The 19,825-nt window shown below is 40.9% G+C and overlaps 2 protein-coding genes across 4 annotated transcripts in view; both read right to left on the bottom strand.

The window, feature by feature from the left end:
- Positions 1–4,373: 4,373 nt before the first annotated feature.
- LOC115106341 (interferon alpha/beta receptor 1a-like) lies at positions 4,374–19,321 on the bottom strand. 2 transcript variants are annotated; one of them, XM_029628999.2, is made up of 6 exons: positions 19,264–19,321; positions 13,126–13,252; positions 12,796–12,977; positions 12,216–12,373; positions 8,094–8,238; positions 4,374–7,974 (listed from the first exon to the last, which is right to left on the bottom strand). In XM_029628999.2, the coding sequence occupies exons 1-6, from the start codon at positions 19,310–19,312 to the stop codon at positions 7,565–7,567; spliced, it is 1,071 nt and encodes a 356-aa protein (XP_029484859.1). In that variant the 5' UTR covers positions 19,313–19,321; the 3' UTR covers positions 4,374–7,564. The 2 variants fall into 2 exon arrangements, with proteins under 2 accessions (XP_029484859.1, XP_029484944.1); XM_029629084.2 differs by lacking the exon at positions 19,264–19,321 and adding an exon at positions 13,838–14,175.
- Positions 14,276–19,825, bottom strand: part of LOC115106208 (interferon alpha/beta receptor 1a-like) — a 26,632-nt gene continuing 21,082 nt past the window's right edge. Inside the window, exons 7-8 of one of the 2 annotated variants that reach the window (XM_029628874.2) lie at positions 19,414–19,821; positions 14,276–19,327 (exon numbers count right to left, since the gene is read on the bottom strand). In XM_029628874.2, the coding sequence (XP_029484734.1) occupies positions 19,453–19,821 (369 nt within the window). In that variant the 3' untranslated portion in view covers positions 14,276–19,327; positions 19,414–19,452. Of the gene's footprint in view, positions 19,822–19,825 lie in introns of both variants that reach the window. The other variant, XM_029628804.2, reaches the window with a different exon arrangement.

Raw genomic sequence — 19,825 nt, 5'->3', positions numbered from 1 at the left:
GTTACTGCACAATTATTTTCCTGCTGTAGCAAACTGACTCCTACATCTGGACATTTATAATGCCTTTAAACACACTCATACAGCACTGGGCCTCTTTTATTATTAGGCAAACCTGCAGCTTTACAGTCAGTTTAAGGGTTTGACAAGGCTAGGGTGCAAGGAGTACAAGCCTTATTCAACCAGAAGTATAGTATATATAATTTTATTTTTAGGTAACTATTAAAATGTACTGTATATCTGTGATTCAACAATTAAATAACGGTCCTGCTCCTGCTTATAGCTGTGCCTTGTTTGTTTACATTGTTGATATTCAAGAAAGCAGATTTCTAGATCACTGGTAGAAGCTTAGAATAATCTGTACACTTGGGGTATGCCAGGTGGGATATAGAGTTAAAAAAGCCCTCCCACTGGCATGGACGGACTATCTAGCATTTTGGAGGCAGGCCGTGGCATCAAGTTCACAATAAGTAAGATGCAATGCTCTTTACAATGTTTCAATGCAGAATTGTAATGTCTTGGTCATTGAGATGAACAACATTGACATGTACAGTACAGGCAGTGGCTTGACATATTACTCCCTGTAATCCTAGATTCAGATCATTCAGGCGAGAAAAAACATCACCCAGATAGGCCAGTCGTGTCAGAAACTCGTCATCATGCAAGTGGTCAGACGAGTGAAAATTATGGTCAGTAAAGAAAACTTTAAGCCCTTCTCTCAATTTAAAAAAATGTGTCAATACTTTGCCCCTTGATAACCAGCGCACTTCTGTATGTTGTAAAAGCGTTACATGGTCTTTGCCCATATCAATGCATAGTGCAGAAAATACACGAGAGTTCAGGGGCCTTGCTTTAACAAAGTTAACCATTTTCAGTGTAGTGTCCAAAACGTCTTTCAAGCTGTTAGTCATTTCCTTGGCAGCAAGAGCCTCTCGGTGGATGCTACAGAGTACCCAAGTGGCGTCGGGAGCAACTGCTTGCACGCGTGTTACAACTCCACTATGTCTCCCTGTCATGGTTTTTGCGCCATCAGTACAGATACCAACACATCTTGACCACCAAAGTCCATTTGATGCTGTCCAAAGCTGTCCCGTTCTTTAAAAATATCCTTTCCTGTTGTCCTGGTTTCCACAAGAGGATATCTTCCTTAATTGACCCCCCATAAACGTAACATATACCAGGAGCTGTGCCAGGCCCGCCAAGTCTGTTGACTCATGCAGTGGTAATGCATAGAATTCACTGGCTGGTATGCAAAGCAGTAATTGTTTAAAAACATCTCCTGCCATGTCACTGATCTGTCATGAAACTGTTTTTTTGGCCTTTCCCCCAGCATTGTCCCAGCCATATCCACAGCAGCAGGAAGAATGAAGCCTTCCACAATAGCATGGGGCTTGCCTGTCCTAGCCACTTACCATATAAGATGCTTCTAGCCCCTTCTTATTAATGTTATCTGTTGCTTTTATACAAGTCTTACTACCCAAAGGTCATCTTAATTCTTGCGCCAAAAACTCCTGTGGCTTATTTTTCAAATTGCCATGTTTTGTTTCTAAATGTCTGCGCAAGAGTGAAGGTTTCATTGAGTTGTGAGATAGTACTTTCGCACTTATAACACACTGTGGCTGTGGTAAGGCACTACTCCCAATATAAGTGAACCCCAAATCAATGTAGTTCTCATCATATTTGCGCCTCTGCAACGTCCCTGTCTGTTGTTCGGTGCTTTCCCGTGTAAGGGGAGCGTCTAAGGGGGCAGTAGCTCTTTGGCTGCATCAGATTCACAACTGTCAGTGTCCATGCTGGCGGGCTTATGTAGGATTACTGATGCTAGCATTGGATGTGCTCATGGAAGCAGAACAACTTTTATTGTCGACAGGTGCAGGTGTAGTACTGCTGGTTGTAACAGTACTACTAGTAGAGCTGGTATGTGTCTCTATGGATGCGGGATTCCTTAAAAAAAAAAACATTTATCAATTTTCGAGCAAACGGAATGAGCAGCAGCTATGTTTGGCTATATACTGACCGTTAGTGGAATTCCTGTGAGAGAGTAACGGTTAATGTGATTGGATGTTAATTATTAGACTAGGCTACCTGTATTTTACATTGTGTTGTTATTTCGCTGAACACTAGATAGTTTAATTTTATTTTTGGCAGTGAAACGAGGCTACTTAGGCGAGAAAGAAACCTCACCCAAATGTATAGCCCCATTGGAAAATATAAATGACTGTATGAAAATGTGAAGATTTTATTTTTATTTAAAATGTGAATCACATTTTTATTTGGCGGACCCCCGACAGCATTGTGCGTACCCCAGTTTGGGAATACCTGCATAAAGCATCCATTTTTATTTATATGTTTATTTGGATAGGGAAAATGTACAGTACAGCAAAAACATACTGTATGTTAACAGCTCATCTACATCTGTAGTCCCCGTTTACTAATGCTGAAATTCTTCCACCTGTTAACAGAAAAACAAATGCCAATTGAAACAGCATATCTGATCCGAAAGGATAATTACTAGAAGACAACAGCACATAACCCTGTGGAAGCCAAAGCTGTCTGTGTGTGGCATCGTACATATTAAGCAGCTCTTACCCACTATTCAGGGTCAAGATTCAGATGGACAACAGGCAATCAATCAGTTAGTTGGCCAGGTACAAAGAGGCTTCTTAGCTAATAGAGCACAGATGTGTGGCAAACAAACCGCAGTTACATAAACATCTGGTTTTCTGTCACGTTCTGTCCATCGTTCGTATGTGTTTTCCTTGTTTTAGTGTTGGTCAGGACGTGAGCTGGGTGGGCATTCTATGTTGTGTGTCTGGTTTGTCTATTTCTATGTTTGGCCTGATATGGTTCTCAATCAGAGGCAGGTGTTAGTCATTGTCTCTGATTGGGAACCATATTTAGGTAGCCTGTTTTGTGTTGGGTTTTGTGGGTGATTGTTCCTGTCTCTGTGTTTGCACCAGATAGGACTGTTTAGGTTTTCACTTTTCTTGTTTTGTATAGTCTGTTCATGTATAGTCATCTTTATTAAAAACATGAATAACCACCACGCTGCATTTTGGTCCGCCTCTCTTTCACCAGAAGAAAACCCTTACATTTTCATCGTCTAGGTGAAATCTTGGTGGGGCAAAATACATAAAGCTGTACCAACAGCAGTCCCAACACCTTACCACTGTTAGACCTGGCTATCAGCGGAGCCTTGTCTGGCAGCGAAACAGTTAATTCAGCCTTATTTATTGCCATTGCTGATATGGCTGACTTGCTTAAACAAATGTTGTTTCTACTGACAATTGAGATGTACAAACTATGGCATCGGCGATGACGAGAGGATAGGAGGCAATCCATAATTTTGATTAAGACATTAATGAGCGAGCTAGTCTGGACGTAGTCAATATAACTATTTGTTCAGCACTTCTTAAATGTACAGCAACATAATTCAGAACATGGGCCTTTCTTAGTGCTCTCCCTGTACACCAAGTTAGAACCGTAGGATAAATAAAGGGGAATATAAGCAGACAATATTTGATAATTACATTTCTCTAAAACAGGTTATAGGCTACATATGTACCACCAAGTCAGAACAGTAGGCTAAATTCTGAGTGGAAAATTGACCAGATCTTTAGGTCGGAGCTCTAGAAAGAGGCTAGAGTTCCCGACTTGCAATTCAGAGTTGGATGAATTCAAAACGTATTTTCCAAGTTGGAGCTTGTTTTTTTCAGAGTTCCCAGTTGTCTTGAACTCACTGAAGTCTGAGATTTCCCAGTTCTGAGTTTCAAGTTGTTTTCAGCGCAGCAGAAGTCCTGCTGGACTGCCAGTAGATTGCGACTTTATTTATGATGACTGCTAGCTAAGATTTTGAAAGTATGATGTTAACATGATCAGTCCAATCAAAGCTAATGTCGAAATAACGTGATTTGATGTCATTTTAGCTATGGTCAATGACCTTGAGCCTTCTTGGATGGGTACTTCAAATGTAACTCTATGGCAGCACCCAAGGGGCTTGAATTTTCGAGCTCTCCCTGTAGATTTTGCGGTGACTTTGTGTCCCCATGAGTGACAGAACACTGAGCCAATCACGGCGCAACTAGAGAACATTACCAACCCCTACGCTCTATTGTCCGCTGGATGCCTCACTACCACAGAAAGCACTGAGCTAGGCTGAAACACCTGTATTTTGGTGCTGCCTTTCTAAAGATAGCAAAAATACGCAGCTTTATTAACTCAATTATAAAAATGTATGTTTTTTAAATTTATTTTTTACATTGTTTGCAAACTGATATGTGACAAGCATTAATGCCAAAATAACATTCAAAACAAGCTCTGCCCCACATGCCCTTAATGACGGCCACTGTGGGTAAAGATGAAATCTCGAGTCGGTATTTTATTTGAGTGGTTTATTAATATCTTGACCAGCATTCAAAAAGGAGCCTAAATGATTCTTATTTACAGTACAGTAGCAAATCACTTACATAATAACTTGAAGCATTGTTCAAGATACCCAAGGACATGTGACAGTAAACATTTGAATTGTTCAAGTAGTGGTATGCACACCGGTGGTATGCTAATATGGATGTTGGAATTGAGCCCGTCTCCCTCTACTGGGATCTCTTCATTCATTAATAAAAAAATATATATTATAGATTTTTTAGGTACACTACTGTTAGTCATTTATGTTATTCTTCAATAACACAAACTCCAACGCAAATCAGGGGGAGAAAAATAGGTTTATTCAGATAGGACAAATCAAGATGTTGTGCTGGAAGGTAGATGTTCAGTCTCCCCTGTCCTCAGCTTTTCCACACTGAACAAAGGAACATGATGCCATTTATAACCCCCCACCCTAGCCTGGGGTTGCCCAATCAGAAGTCCTTGCAGTACAACTTGGCCAATAGCCAAATAACAAGTATCCTGCTCTCGACTCAATGTACAGACCAATGAAAACCTGGCACATGTCACTCTGAGTTCAGAAGTGACATTCCACAGATTCTAACATATGATGAACTGAAACCCAACTCCTATTTACAATTCACTATTGACCATTAGTACTCTAGTTTTTAATCCTCTCATCCTCTGCGTTGTGTATTTATTTTCAAAATATTCTTATGCTACCGTTCAAAAGATTGGGGTCACTTAGAAATGTCCTTGTTTTTGAAAGAAAAGCACTTGTCCATTAACTTCTTGGTGACAGGGGGGCAGTATTGAGTAGCTTGGATGAATAAGGTGCCCAGAGTAAACTGCCTGCTACTCTGTCCCAGATGCTAATATATGCATAGTATTAGTAGTATTGGATAGAAAACACTCTGACATTTCTAAAACTGTTTGAATGATGTCTGTGAGTATAACAGAACTCATATGGCAGGCGAAAACCTGAGACAAATCCAACCAGGAAGTGGGAAATCTGAGGTTTGTAGTTTTTCAACTCTTTGCCATTCCAATACACAGTGTAAATGGGGTCATATTGCACTTCCTAAGGATTCCACTAGATGTCAACAGTCTTTAGAACTTTGTTTGAGGCTTCTACTGTGAAGTGGGGGCGAATGAGAGGGGATTGAGCCCAGTGTCTGGCAGAGTGCCACAGCTATTGCTTTTCTACAGACAATGGAATTCTCCGGTTGGAACATTATTGAAGATTTATGATAAAAACATCCTAAAGATTGATTCTATACTTAGTTTGACAAGTTTCTATGACCTGTAATATAACTTTTTGAACTTTTCGTCTGATGTTCGGCTGGACCCGAACGCGTGTTTGGATTTGTTTACCAAACGCCCTAATAAAAAAAGCTATTTGGATATAAATGATGAACTTTATCAAACATTTATTGTGGAACTGGGATACCTGTGAGTGCATTCTGATGAAGATCATCAAAGGTAAGTGAATATTTAATGCTATTTCTGACTAATGTTGACTACACAATATGGCGGATTTTGGCTGCTTTGTTGTCTGAACGCTGTACTCAGATTATTGCATGGTTTGCTTTTTCCGTAACGTTTAAAAAAAATCTGACACAGCGGTTGCATTAAGGAGAAGTATATCTCTAATTCCATGAATAACACTTGTATTTTCATCAACATTTATGATGAGTATTTATGTAAATTGATGTGGCTCTCTGCACAATCACTGCATGTTTTAGAACTACTGAACGTAACGCGCCAATGTAAAATGAGATTTTTTGATATAAATATGCACTTTAGCAAACAAAACACACATGTATTGTGTTACATGAAGTCCTATGAGTGTCATCTGATGAGGATAATCAACGGTTAGTGATTAATTTTATCTCTATTTGTGCTTTTTGTGACTCATCTCTTTGGCTGGAAAAATGGCTGTGTTTTTCTGTGACTTGGTGGTGACCTAACAATAGTTTGTGGTGCTTTCGCTGTAAAGCCTTTTTGAAATCAGACACTGTGGCTGGATTAATGAGAATTGTATCTTTAAAATTGTGTAAAATACTTGTATGCTTGAGGAATTTCGTCCCACATATTCCAGAGGGGTTCAAATAACATAAAATCGATCCGAAATACAGTGTAGACATTGTTAATGTTGTAAATTACTATTGTAGATGGAAACTGATTTTGAATGGAATATCTACGTAGGCGTACAGAGGCCCATTATCAGCAACCATCACTCCTGTGTTCCAATGGCATGTGTTAGCTAATTCAAGTTTATCATTTTAAAATGCTAATTGATCATTAGAAAACCCTTTTGCAATTATGTTAGAATAGCTGAAAAATGTAGTCCTGCTTAAAGAAGCAATAAAATGTGCCTTCTTTAGAATAGTTGAGTATCTGGAGCATCAGCATTTGTGGGATCGATTACAGGCTCAAAATGGCCAGAAACAAAGTACTTTCTTCTGAAACTCGTCAGTCTATTCTTGTTCTGAGAAATGAAAGCTATTCCATGCGAGAAATTGCCAAGAAACTGAATATCTCGTACAACGCTGTGTACTACTCCATTCACAGAACTGTGAAAACTGGCTCTAACCAGAATAGAAAGAGGAGTGGGAGGCCCCGGTGCACAACTGAGCAAGAGGACAAGTACATTGGAGTATCTAGTTTGAGAAACAGACGCCTCACAAGTCCTCAACTGGCAGCTTCATTAAATAGTACTCGCAAAACTTCAGTCTCAACGTTAACAGTGAAGAGGCGACTCCGGGATGCTGGCCATCTAGGCAGAGTTGCAAAGAAAAAGCCATATCTCAGACAGGCCAATAAAAAGAAAAGTTTAAGATGGGCAAAAGAACACTGGACAGAGGAACTCTAAATGGCCTGTAAATTATCTGAGCAAAATATATTTAATATCTCCAATTGCATGGGAATAACATAAAAATAGTAACATATACAGTACATTCCATAACCTGCATTATTGGCCATTATTCCCAGGCAACTCAATAAACTCAACTAGAGAAATGCATTGGGTCTTATAGCTAGTCTAAAAAAGTCTTAAAAAGTAATTTGACTAAAATAGAATTTCCCCAAGAGCTCTCCTCTTGACAGTGAATCCAAGCTGCTTCCCAAAATTCCACTAATTGCTCTACAGCAGTTTGCTATGGGGATCCATTTTTTTTTCTTCTCAGTGTGTGTCTTTAGGTTGACTTGTTGTTGTTGATCCTGCGCTCTTCTTTCCACTGTCTTCTCCTGAGTAGATCCCAGAGTCCTGACTGGAGCTGCCTTGTCCTCTCTGGATGGAGGAGCCACTGTCCTGCTCCGCCTCAACATCTCCCTGACCCTTGACCTGTTGCTGTTGACCTTGGCTTGTCTGCTCTACCTGTACAGCCACCACAACTGTGGCCACACAGCTCTCCTCCCGAGGCAGGAGGAGAATGGATATTGTATCCTGTGTGTTATGCAGTATACTGCTGGGAAATGTGTGCTTTGAGACAATACTTTTTCTCTTTTTGTGGCATCTGTAGACAGGCACTGTCGTCATCAGAGCTACACAGCCCAGCAGAGCCAGCAACACCTTCCACACCGGAGGATATCCTTAGAGGGACAAACAGAGCAGGCGTCAATATAGATGTTAAGCTCAAATCTGAAAGATCCCTTTTCCAGGGACAATGTGGATTTAAATGTAATGGTGTGTAAATGGTTCTCAATTTTACCCAGGGTCCTCACACACTGTTGCTGTGTGTATGGGCTGGTCTTATTGTACAATTTGTTGAATGCATTGACCTGCAGGCAGTACTCTGTCCAGGGCTTCAGCGGGAACAATGTTCCCTCTGTGGAGTCAAAAACTTTCTCTTGTTTCTGTATGATGTAGACAAAAGCACACAGTAAGACATATAAATAGTACTTGAGTTGATAATTTTGAAAAAACAAAAAGGTGTGACATTGATTGATAAAGCAGTGAGCTCTACTTTTTTCAGATATCTCAACAACAAAAATGTCAAAAATGACTTTGTTGTCTTTAAGCCATGTTGATACAACTTTGGAAGTATGCTTGGGTCTTTAACTTACTGACTGATGTCTAGAGATGTTGCTTCAATATATCCACATCATTTTCCTCTCTAATGATGCCATCTATTTTGTGAAGTGCACCAGTCCCTCCTGCAGCAAAGCACCCCCACAACATGATGCTGCCACCCCCGTGCTTCACGGTTCGGATGGTGTTCTTCGGCTTGCAAGACTCCCCCTTTTTCCTCCAAATATAACGAGGGTCATTATGGCCAAACAGTTCTATTTTTGTTTCATCAGACCAGAGGACATTTCTCCAAAAAGTACGATCTTTGTCCCCATGCAAACCGTACTCTGACTTTCTTTATGGTGGTTTTGAAGCAGTGGTTTCTTCATTGTTGAGCGGCCTTTCAGGTTATGTCGATATAGGACTCGTTTTACTGTGGATATCGATACTTTGTACCTGTTTCCTCCAGCATCTTCATAAGGTCCTTTGCCATTGTTCTGGGAATGATTTGCACTTTTTGCACCAAAGTATGTTCATCTCTAGGAGACAGAACACGTCTTCTTCCTGAGCGGTATGACGGCTGCGTGGTCCCATGGTGTTTATAATTGCATACTATTGTTTGTACAGATGAACGTGGTACCTTCAGGCATTTGGAAATTGCTCCCAAGGATGAACCAGACTTGTGGAGGTCTACAATCTTTATACTGAGGTCTTGGCTGATTTATTTTGATTTTCCCATGATGTGAAGCAAAGAGGCACTGAATTTGAAGGTAGGCCTTGAAATACATCCACAGGTACACCTCCAATTGTTGAACTTCTCTAGGGTAGGGGGCAGTATTTTGACATCCGGATGAAAAGCGGGCCCAAAGTAAACTGCCTGTTACTCAGGCCCAGAAGCTAGGATATGCATATATGGTCGATTTGGATAGAAAACACTCTAAAGTTTCCAAAACTGTTAAAATGATGTCTGAGTATAACATAACTGATATGGCAGGCGAAAACCTGAGAAAAATCCACCCAGGAAGTGGATTTCTTTTATGTTTGTAGTTTTCCATTGACTGTCTATACAGATTCCATTGATTTAGGACTCAAATTGCACTTCCTATGGCTTCCAATAGATGTCAACAGTCTTTAGAAATTGTTTCAGGCTTGTATTCTGAAAAATGAGGGCGTAAGACCACTCTGAATGAGTGGACACTGCAGTGTCCCAGAGGTTTTTAATGCGTGCAACCAAGAGTACGCCTTTCTTGTTTTCCTTTTATATTGACAAAGCTTTTGTCCGGTTGACATATTATTGATTATTATGACTAAAAACAACCTGAAGATTGATTATAAACATAACATAAAACCCAGTCTCTTTCACTCCTTATATTCTATGCTTCTGATTTATCATTTATTTAATATCTCAATGTTCAAAGTTTAGCCAATTACAACAGTCATGACGTGGACCTTTCTGGGTGTAGATCATAGCCCCCCTCACTCGCTCTCCTAACCCAGGTTTATTACCTCAGGTCATAAATACCGGGTAGAAACTACCATGCCATATCGAGGGAGAGAGTCTCCCAGAACAGAGACTTGGCCAAACACCTAAATCTCCAAAATGGGAGAATTAAACAATATGTCCACTTTTGAGAATGTGGGAAGGGTCCGTGGACACTTAAGGGACAGTTATGACGAGTGTGTTTCATTTGGGGACCTCATGAAGGACAGGAAACACACAACTATATCTCTGAATGTGTACATTTCTCAATTATAGGGTGTGCATCTAATTCTTGTATAAAATGAATGAGTAAAGACAGGGTACTACTATTTGCGAAATTATGTAATGTGATGTTAACCTTTTTAAAATGAATTGTTTTCATCAGTAAAATATGCTAACTCAGTGGCCACGCTCAAGTTTTTTTTTTTTTTTTACCTTTATTTAACCAGGCAAGTCAGTTAAGAACAAATTCTTATTTTCAATGACGGCTTCAATGACGACAGTGGGTTAACTGCCTGTTCAGGGGCAGAACAACAGATTTGTACGGGGGTTTGAACTTGCAACCTTCCGGTTACTAGTCCAACGCTCTAACCACTAGGCCACCCTGCCGCCCCAGTTAATAGGCATTGGTTGGAAATCATGAACCAACACCTTTTCTACATTTCTATAAGAGGCCCCGTGACCCAATTCATGGCAGACTAAGCAAACCCCAGCGGGAGCTGTGGTTGCAAATGGTTGAACGACTACAACCTAATGAAATTAACTTTAGTTCCCGATGAAGTGAGGACTGGTGTCCATACATTCAAAAGGGCTAATTTCAACGTGGAGGTGACATTCGCCACGCTGGAAGGATGAATTTTAACTATACCAGCCAGAATACAACACGAGCTGAGTATGGCAACTTGGTATCAACTTTGAACTCTAATTCACTAAAGAAATTATACATCCTAGAAGTCGAGTTAGCAGCAGCAGCTGTAAACGTGCGTGGCCTAGGAAAGGACAGACAATCTCTTCAGAAAGACAGGGTACTACAATGTAACTGTTCAGCCACACAACGACAGACGACAACGTATCCGCCCTACAACCAGAAATATTCTTCAAAGGATATGGGACATCTCTGCTGGGCAACTCAGGCTTCCATCTTCTAACAATCTATCGAAGCGCAGCTCAGAGTAAATATATTTCTTGCATTTTCCTTTTTCAAATGGTAGGTTATTTAGAATGCATAAGATTCTGTATTTATGATAGCATAGCTTCATAAGGTCCGATAGAGACACAATCCTTTTGTTCCTCAGTCTTCCCACGCTTTCATTCAAACCCAACCCCCTTTCTTTGTGTAACCAGCCGTCATATCAGTTTTGTCCGCTAGGGACGTTTTCTTTTATGATATAATTAGTAATCAATGTATGATCCATCCTGTGTGATTATTTAGATATTTAGTAAATAAACAATTCAACCAAATTTTGTATTGCTGATTCAACTTGTTAGCCAGGGTTCGTGAAGATAACCAAGAATTTTACGACGTTCAGATGAGACTGAATAAGGTGACGATTAATAATTGACTGCTATTGATATAAAAGATTAACAGGTCTTTAAGAGTTTATTCGAAAGATAACAGCTCTATAAACATTCTTCTGTGGTGCCCCGACTTCCTAGTTAATTACATTTACATGATATGTTTATTCAGGTAATATTAATTACAGAGAATTGATTTGATAAAATAGCACGTCAAATATAATGTAATCCATAGTAAAGACACGACAGTATGTAAGTAACAGATGGATTATGAGAGAAAACCACCAAAGCTCCTTCACGTCCTGTTTCCTGCCCTTCTTTTCTATGTCACATGGCCCAACCACACAACAGGGGACAATAACACAAGTGAGTCACTTGAGGATAGGCATTGAAGAGTGAACAAAGAAGAAATGGAAACCTTTTCTTCATCTTTGCAGGCTTCAAATACACCAAAAACTTGTTTGATCTGGCAACATTTGAAAAGGCAATGCAGCGTGTCCCTTTTAGACAGAGGACATGTTACACCCCACCCCCCGGTCTCTTATCACAGCATATCCAGCTGCTAGACTTCAAAGAAAAGACAGCACAGTTTGTTTTATAATTGGTTTGGAGGATATTATGTTACGAGAAAGGTCAGTGGAGTGGCGCTATTTGCTTGTGCACATGAGATGACATGACATGTCTGGCCCTCCGCAGGTGCTTCCGAAAGAGCTGTTCACGGCGGTTTGCCGTTTATTCCCATCTTAACAAAACTCCTACCACCACTCTACTTGTGAATCATCACTACTACTTAACCATAAAAGCCTAGCTGTTGAAGTGAGTCCTGACCTTGCTGGGTGAATGCTTCTCCCAATACTGCAGACTGAAGGACATGTCTAACACAGATCTCATGGGGGTGTTCTGCTCCGTCATTGGCTCCCTGAAGCTCACTGTTAACATGGTGTCCCCTGGATCGAACGCCACATGGGATGGGGGGCCTAGGTCCGCTGTAACACAGGAACAAACAGTGTTGTTAATGGCTACATCACAGCCTCAACTGCAATAACCTATGGCACTTGAGCACATGCTGTTTTTAATCTGTAGGCTAGCATTGTTCCACTTTACAGACATGATTCAAATGATCAACAAACTATCATTTTAGACCACAGTTATTTGAATCAGGTGTGTTTTATGAATCCTGTGTAGGTCAGTTGTTAGAGCATGGCGCTTGCAATGCCATGGCTGTAGGTTCGATTCCCACAGTGGACGAGTATGAAAAATTTATGAAAATGTATGCACCTACCACTACGTTTGCCTGGTTAAGAGCCTCTGCTAAATTACAAAAAAATGTGTTGGAGTTGGGCTGAAACAAAAGCTTGCACACAGCCACAAAGTGTGCATGTCCAGTTACAGATGTTGTTGGCCTCACCATGTTCATCAGGAACGAACTTCAGCCTGTACCAGTCTGACATCTGACCCCTGCCCTCAGCCCTCACTCTCAGTATGTATGACCCCATGTAGAAGTGCAGCTCCCTAGAGAAGTCACACCTCTCCTCAGTTATCCTGATACACATCCCTGTGTAGGACTTCTCGTCCGACTGTTTATGAGAACTATGAGGAGACAAGAGAGGAAAAATGGCTAGCTTGTTGGTGAGGTTCATTCAAGTACCAGACAGCATGCTTAAAACAGAGTAAACATATTTTTTACTGAATATGTACCTTTTATTGTCCTGGATTAAGAAAGGCTCTTGGTACTCACAATGTGTATTGAGCGGTGAACGTGATGTTGTGATTGGCCATGGAGTGATTCCAGTCCCATTTCATGATGTATCGAGTGTTCACTGCATCCATCCTCACATTATAAGGTCTAGGCAGCGCAGCAAACACTGAGGGAAACGCCAGAATTATGTCAGAATTCAGATGTTCTTTAGTATCACAGCAGTGTTGATGTTATAGTAAAGTTATAGCAGAGGTGGAGGACAATGACGACATTACACCAACATCTAGGCCTACTGAGACTTTTTAGTCTGCTGGAGCAGTATCACTCTAAGACATGATAAAGCTGTTGTGGAAGGAGTGTGAAATGAATAGAATTCGAATTAATTAAGATATGAACCACTCATAACACACCTTTGCCTAGACGAGACAGTTTACTGACATGTAGCACAGGATGTTGAGAAAGAAAAGGAAACCAAGACATCTTCAGCCTGTTTTATTATGTTATGTACATCATTGTACATCATTTTTAAACCCGTGTGGCAGCTCATCCTAAATCTGCAAAGATTGGTACAGTTCAGAGAATACACAATGGCTATACACGATTAATATTGCAAGCTTTTAGATTAATTTGTAACACTTGTTTAGGTGGGATTTATTTGAATCAAAATGTCTATTCACCGCTCAATCATTGCAAAAATAAGCCGAGTGGAGTAGTCTGTCGTTTCGCTTTCATTTTGAATCAAAATATTTACCGGTGTATGCAAGGAGAAAAACTGGCCATGCAAATAGGCGTAATTTCATATCTTAATCCCTGGTCTTGATCGCTTCCCTCCCCTCTATTTCCACGTCGACCCTTCTTCAGTCACGGCGACAAGACCTCTCAAGGATGCGCGGCATTGCGTTGTTCTCATTATACCCTACACACGTGGAAGCGTGTGTTCACTATCGTACCTTTCCGCCCAGTACAATTCAATGTAGAAACCAACCACACACACAGGAAATCAAAATTACAGTGCTAAAAATTAGTCACTGTCTGGAAGAAGCAGCACGCACTCTCAATGCCACACGTGACCGATACTCTTTTTTTTAAAGAACAAAAAAGTGAAATCACAAATGTAACAGAGGTCAAGTTCACAGCATGTTACAACATCAATGAATCAGTATGCAATCAAACACTTAGGCAAGACGTATGAGGTGAGTTAAATACTTTAATATGAATGAAACTCAATTTGGATGCAATAATACAGCATGACCAGAGATATACATGAAGACAACCATTGTTTTGTGCATACTAATTCACCAGGACTACTTTCAGTGGCAATTTTAGCATGTCAATCTTGGTGAGGCAAACATGTTATTTTATATGCATGCCAGCGAAGGCACGACAAAACTCTAAACAATACATGAAATGTACAACACTACACAAAACGTGATCATGACACGCAGGTTAAAATATCAAAACAAACACTGAACCAATGACATTAATTTGGGGACAGGTCGAAAAGCATTAAACATGTATGGACATTTAGCTAGTTAGCTTGCTAGCTCATTTGTCTTATTTAGCTAGCTTGCTGTTGCTAGCAAATTTGTCCTGGGATATAAACATTGAGTTGTTATTTTACCCGAAATGCACAACGTCCTCTACTCCGACAATTAATCCACACATATAACGGTCAACCGAATCATTTCTAGTGATCTCTCCTCCTTCCAGGAGGATGCATAGCTCTCGACCTTCGTCTCTCCTGAGTCCGTACGGGAGTTGCAGCGATGAGACAAGACTGTAACTACCAATTGGATTTCACAAAATTGGGTAAAAAAAATAGAAAGGACTTCTATTTTAGCCCGTGGCAACGCAGACGCTCGTTGACGTGCACTAGCAGTGTGGGTGCAATAAATTAATAACATAGATTTCCAAATGTATTTTTGCAAGCTGTGTAGTCAGGGTAGGGTAAAACTCTAAAATTCAAGCCCCTTGGGTGCTGCCATAGAGTTACATTTGAAGTGCCCATCCAAGAAGGTTCGAGGTCATTGACCACAGATATGTGATCTGACGTAATTTCATCTAAAGTAGCTTTGATTGGACGGATCATGTCATCAACATACTTTCAAAATCTTAGCTAGCAGTCATCATTATGAATCAAGTCGACAATCTACTGGCAAATCCTAACGGCAAGCATTGCAAAGCAATCACTAGCCTGCTATTCAGTGGAGTGGCTATCTGGTCCCAAGTCTGGGATTAAGGGTGTCTTTTCCAAGCTTAAAATTATAAAACATTCAACATTGGCATGCTTCATTGACAGCATGGCCATAGTTTGTACATCTCAATTGAGTTTAAATGTATTTGGCTAAGGTGTACATAAACTTCTGACTTCAACTGTACAGGCATGTAATACAAAGAGCTGTTTGTAGCTGGTTATAATAATAAAGCATAGGAAATTCACATTTGTATTGGCTTCGGTTTTGAGGCTTTAGCTGATATACATTATGGTTATTTGTTGAATATATTTTATGTCACTTTTATCAACTTAAGTGACGCTGATAATTTCCACTTTTTTAACTTTGACAAAATGTTATTGTATTTACAATGAAAAACCTCTAGGAGGTATTTGTTCGACAGGGGAGTTTTCAGCTCAGAGAACAAATGCATCAATAAACATAGACCTTCAAATAAATCACACACGAGATTCAGTTCTTCTTTAAGACTCAGGGGTCCAATCAGCAACAGTTGGAGCAAAGCACCTTTCATGACAAAGAGGAAGTCAAATAATGAGAAGGTCTCAGAGAGAAAACATGACACTATTCTTGATTTCAGATTCTATAAGAATCATAAAAAGGACAAACTAATACATTTAACATTTACATAAAAACCAACATGCACGATGGGCTTCATTTTGAAGATGTCTTGACTGGACAAACTTGAGGTTGATTATCTGCACCATACTTGTGATTGAAAATGTTCAAATTTAACCGTTTAAACTGATGAGCTACCCTGTTTCCCCATGAATTCCTTCATTTATTTTGAATGGGGATTACCACTTTAGTTACAGTATAGGGGAACACACAACATCTTGCAGCAGTCAGTCTTCATACATGCCAATGGACCAACGGTCACAGAATTAGCTGGAAAAAGAAGGCATGCCATTGGCAGTGACCAGCACTGTCTGACATGTAGTTTGGAGCACGCCCATCTCACGACACCATGCCACTACACTCTTCCAGCAAGGCCATAGAAAAGAAAGGTGGGCTGGGGTCTTGTTGATATTCTTAATCTGATAGATGCTCCTTCCTCTCCCACCTTTAATATTGTTTCTATGCCCTTAAAACACAGAGCAACATGGGATTCCCAGAACAACCCAGGCACAAATTCACAACTGTCGCAGTGAACAGGCAGAATAAAGACAAACGGGAATCACATTAATAACATGCCATCCTGTCACAAGGTGGCTATGGATGGTACCTTGAGTAGGGGTGTAAAAGTTCACAGAACCTGGTTTTGGGGTCGCGCTACGGTTCGGATTTGGTACAGCAGGAAAATGTCAACATTTACTGTAGTTAATTTTTGTTGATATTTTCTGAAATGAAAACACATGATTACTCAACAACACTAAAATAAAGTGCAATATGTGTGTGAAATCAACATGTAAACATGGCTCAGACATTGTAGAAGCCTATGCTATAAGGTTTTCTTACAAAGAGAAAAATATGTGCACTTGTGGGACTCTCATAAAGGGGGCGTGTCTGTAGCGCGGTACTTTTCATTTCCCAGTTGAGGGAAATGTGAAGGGCTGTCACTTAAGTAGCTCTCCGTAACCCTGGGAGGTCCATCCATCTGTAGTAAGCACAACACAGGGTGCATTGGCCTATTTATTTACAAATTCTGTTTCAGCTTGCTTATATACAGTGGGCACTACCCATCTGCTGAAATGGGTGGGAGTGGGTGAAGTTCGTAACGTGGCTCGAGCACTTTCAAGAAGTGCTGAAACGCCTTATTCTTCTCAACCACTGAGAATGGGCACATTTCCATGGTAATAAACATACCTATCGCTCTTGTCATTTGTTTATTTTGGCCCGGTCAGAATCAGCTGCGAAGGGCTGCTTGAATGCAGCGGGGAGACGACGTTGCGTTGTTTTTTTGAGTTGCCGTCTTGTTCTGGTGGTAGGAATACTGGCGTGATGTCGGCGTAACTGTGTCAACATGTTGAGGTGTTGACAGCTGCATAGGCTATTCTCTTCCAGCACTGGCAACATACTCTGTGTCCATCCCCGCAATAATCTTACTGGGAAGCCAAAATGTTCCCAAACTGGTGATGGAGAATCCTCCTGGTTAATCGACCCCACCACTCGACATTGGACAGAACTATTTCCTGGCTGCGCCTCACAAAAAGGACAGTTAGAAATCCATAAATTAAGATTCAAATTGTAATTACAACGTGCACATTCTGTAGTCTCTAGTTGTTTTAACGGGATAGCCTGAAATGTTTTTGTTGTTGCTCAGATTTACCCAAGAGGCATACAATGCAGCCTATAGGCCTAGTGAAATATCCATGTACAGTACCAGTCAAAAGTTTGGACACCTACTCATTCCAGGGTTTCTTGATTTTTACTATTTTCTACATTGTAGAATAAAAACTATGAAATAACAGATATGGAATCAAGTAGTAACCAAACAAGTGTTAGAAGAATATAAAATATTTTGATTTAAGTAGCCACCCTTTGCCTTGATGACAGCTTTGCACATTCTTGGCATTCTCAACCACCTTCATGAGAAATGCTTTTCCAACAGTCTTGCAGGAGTTCTCACATATGCTGAGCACTTGTTGGCTGCTTTTCCTTCACTCTGCGGTCCAACTAATCTCAAACCATCTCAATTGGGTTTAGGTCGGGTGATTGTGGAGGCCAGGTCATCTGATGCAGCATTCCATCACTCTCCTTCTTGGTAAAATAGCTCTTACACAGCCTGGAGGTGTGTTCTGGGTCATTGTCATGTTAAAAAATTAATGATAGTCCCACTAAGTGCAAACCGATGGGATGGCGTATCGCTGCAGAATGCTGTGGTAGCCATTCTGGTTAAGTGTGCCTTGAATTCTAAATAAATCAGTGTCACCAGCAAATCACCCCCACACCATCACACCTCCATGCTTTACGGTGGGAACTACACATGCGATCATCCATTGACCTACTCTCCGTCTCAAAGACACATCGTTTGGAACCAAAAATCTCAAATTTGGACTCATCAGACCAAAGGACAGATTTCCACCGGTTTAATGTGCAATGCTTGTGTTTCTTGGCCCAAGCAAGTCTTCTTCTTAATGGTGTCCTTCAGTAGTGGTTTCTTTGCAGCAATTCAACCACGAAGGCCTGATTCACTCAGTCTCCTCTGAACAGTTGATGTTGAGATGTGTCTGTTACTTGAACTCTGAAGCTTTTATTTGGGTAGCAATTTCTGAGGCTGCTAACTCTAATGAACTTATCCTCTGCAGTAGAGGTAACTCTGGGTCTTCCTTTCCTGTGGCGGTCCTCATGAGAGCCGGTTTCATCATAGCGCTTGATGGTTTATGCGACTTCACTTGAAGAAACTTTCAAAGTTATTTCCATTTTCCAGATTGACTGACCTTCATGTCTTAAAGTAATGATGGACTGTCGTTTGTCTTCGCTTATTTGAGCTGTTCTTGCCATAATATGGACTTGGTCTTCTACCAAATAGGGCTATCTTCTGTATACCACCCTTATCTTGTCACAACACAACTGATTGGCTCAAACACATTAAGAAGGAAAGGAATTCCACAAATTAACTTAACAAGACACCTGTTAATTGAAATGCATTCCAGGTGACAACCTCATGAATCTGGTTGAGAGGGATGCCAAGAGTGTGCAAAGCTGTCAAAGGCAAAGAGTGGCTACTTTGAAGAATCTAAAATATATACTTCGATTTGTTTAACACATTTTTGAATACTAATGATCCCATGTATGTTATTTCATAGTTTGGATGTCTTCAGTATTATTATACAATTTGGAAAATAGTAAGAATAAAGAAAAACCCTGGAATGAGTGGGTGGCCAAACGTTTGACTGGTACAGTAAAATTGTTTATGTTTTAATCTGGGTTCACAGTGCAGACTGAACAGAGGTCCCCCATACCGAACGAGTTGGTATGAATACGTTTACTGTTACACCCTTACTTTTGAGATGTCTTTTGATCTGTGTGATGTCTTTTAAGCGAGATGTCATCAACTTCAAAGTGTCCTTTGAGGGGTAGAAAGACAGACTTCAGAGAACATTCTGTATGACCCTCCTCCTTTCCCTATTACAATTCTTCAACCATCACCTACAGTCTTTCCACCCAGCGCTCCGCTCCTCTCGCTCTCTCCTCAGACGCACACATCCACAACTCCCTCATCCGGAACTCCTTCGTCTCCAGGCTCTTCCCCCATCTCCTCCAGCTTCACCTTCTCCACTTCCTTGTCTCTCCTGATTGGCTCACCCCCACCACTAGAACCCTGCTGGCCGGAGCCTCCCTCTGTGGAGTAGACCCCAGAGTCTCCGCTGCCTTCACTGCCCTGGCGGCTATGCCTGCTGCTGTCATGCTGCAGCCCTGAGGGGGGAGCTGTGAAGGGAGGAGCTATGTGGATCTCCAGCAGCACCACCTCGGCGTACACGCTCAGATTATCACAGCACAGCTCTGACTCAGGAGTGAGGAGAATGGGCATTTCAGAGCCGAGGGAGGAGTCACAGAGGTACTGG

Source organism: Oncorhynchus nerka, linkage group LG1, assembly GCF_034236695.1.
Source record: "Oncorhynchus nerka isolate Pitt River linkage group LG1, Oner_Uvic_2.0, whole genome shotgun sequence".
Lineage (NCBI taxonomy): Eukaryota > Metazoa > Chordata > Actinopteri > Salmoniformes > Salmonidae > Oncorhynchus > Oncorhynchus nerka.
Note: the sequence above shows the minus strand (reverse complement) of the source record. Positions and strands in the feature narration are given on the sequence as shown.

Excerpts from the sequence above, each read along its gene's own strand:
- LOC115106341 (XM_029628999.2), bottom strand. The coding sequence starts at position 19,312 with ATGACATCTCGCTTAAAAGACATCACACAGATCAAAAGACATCTCAAA. Across the intron at positions 12,374-12,795 it reads GTTCGTTCCTGATGAACATG|CGGACCTAGGCCCCCCATCC; the intron begins GTGAGGCCAACA and ends CCTGTGTTACAG. Across the intron at positions 7,975-8,093 it reads ACAGTGTGTGAGGACCCTGG|GATATCCTCCGGTGTGGAAG; the intron begins GTAAAATTGAGA and ends TGTCCCTCTAAG.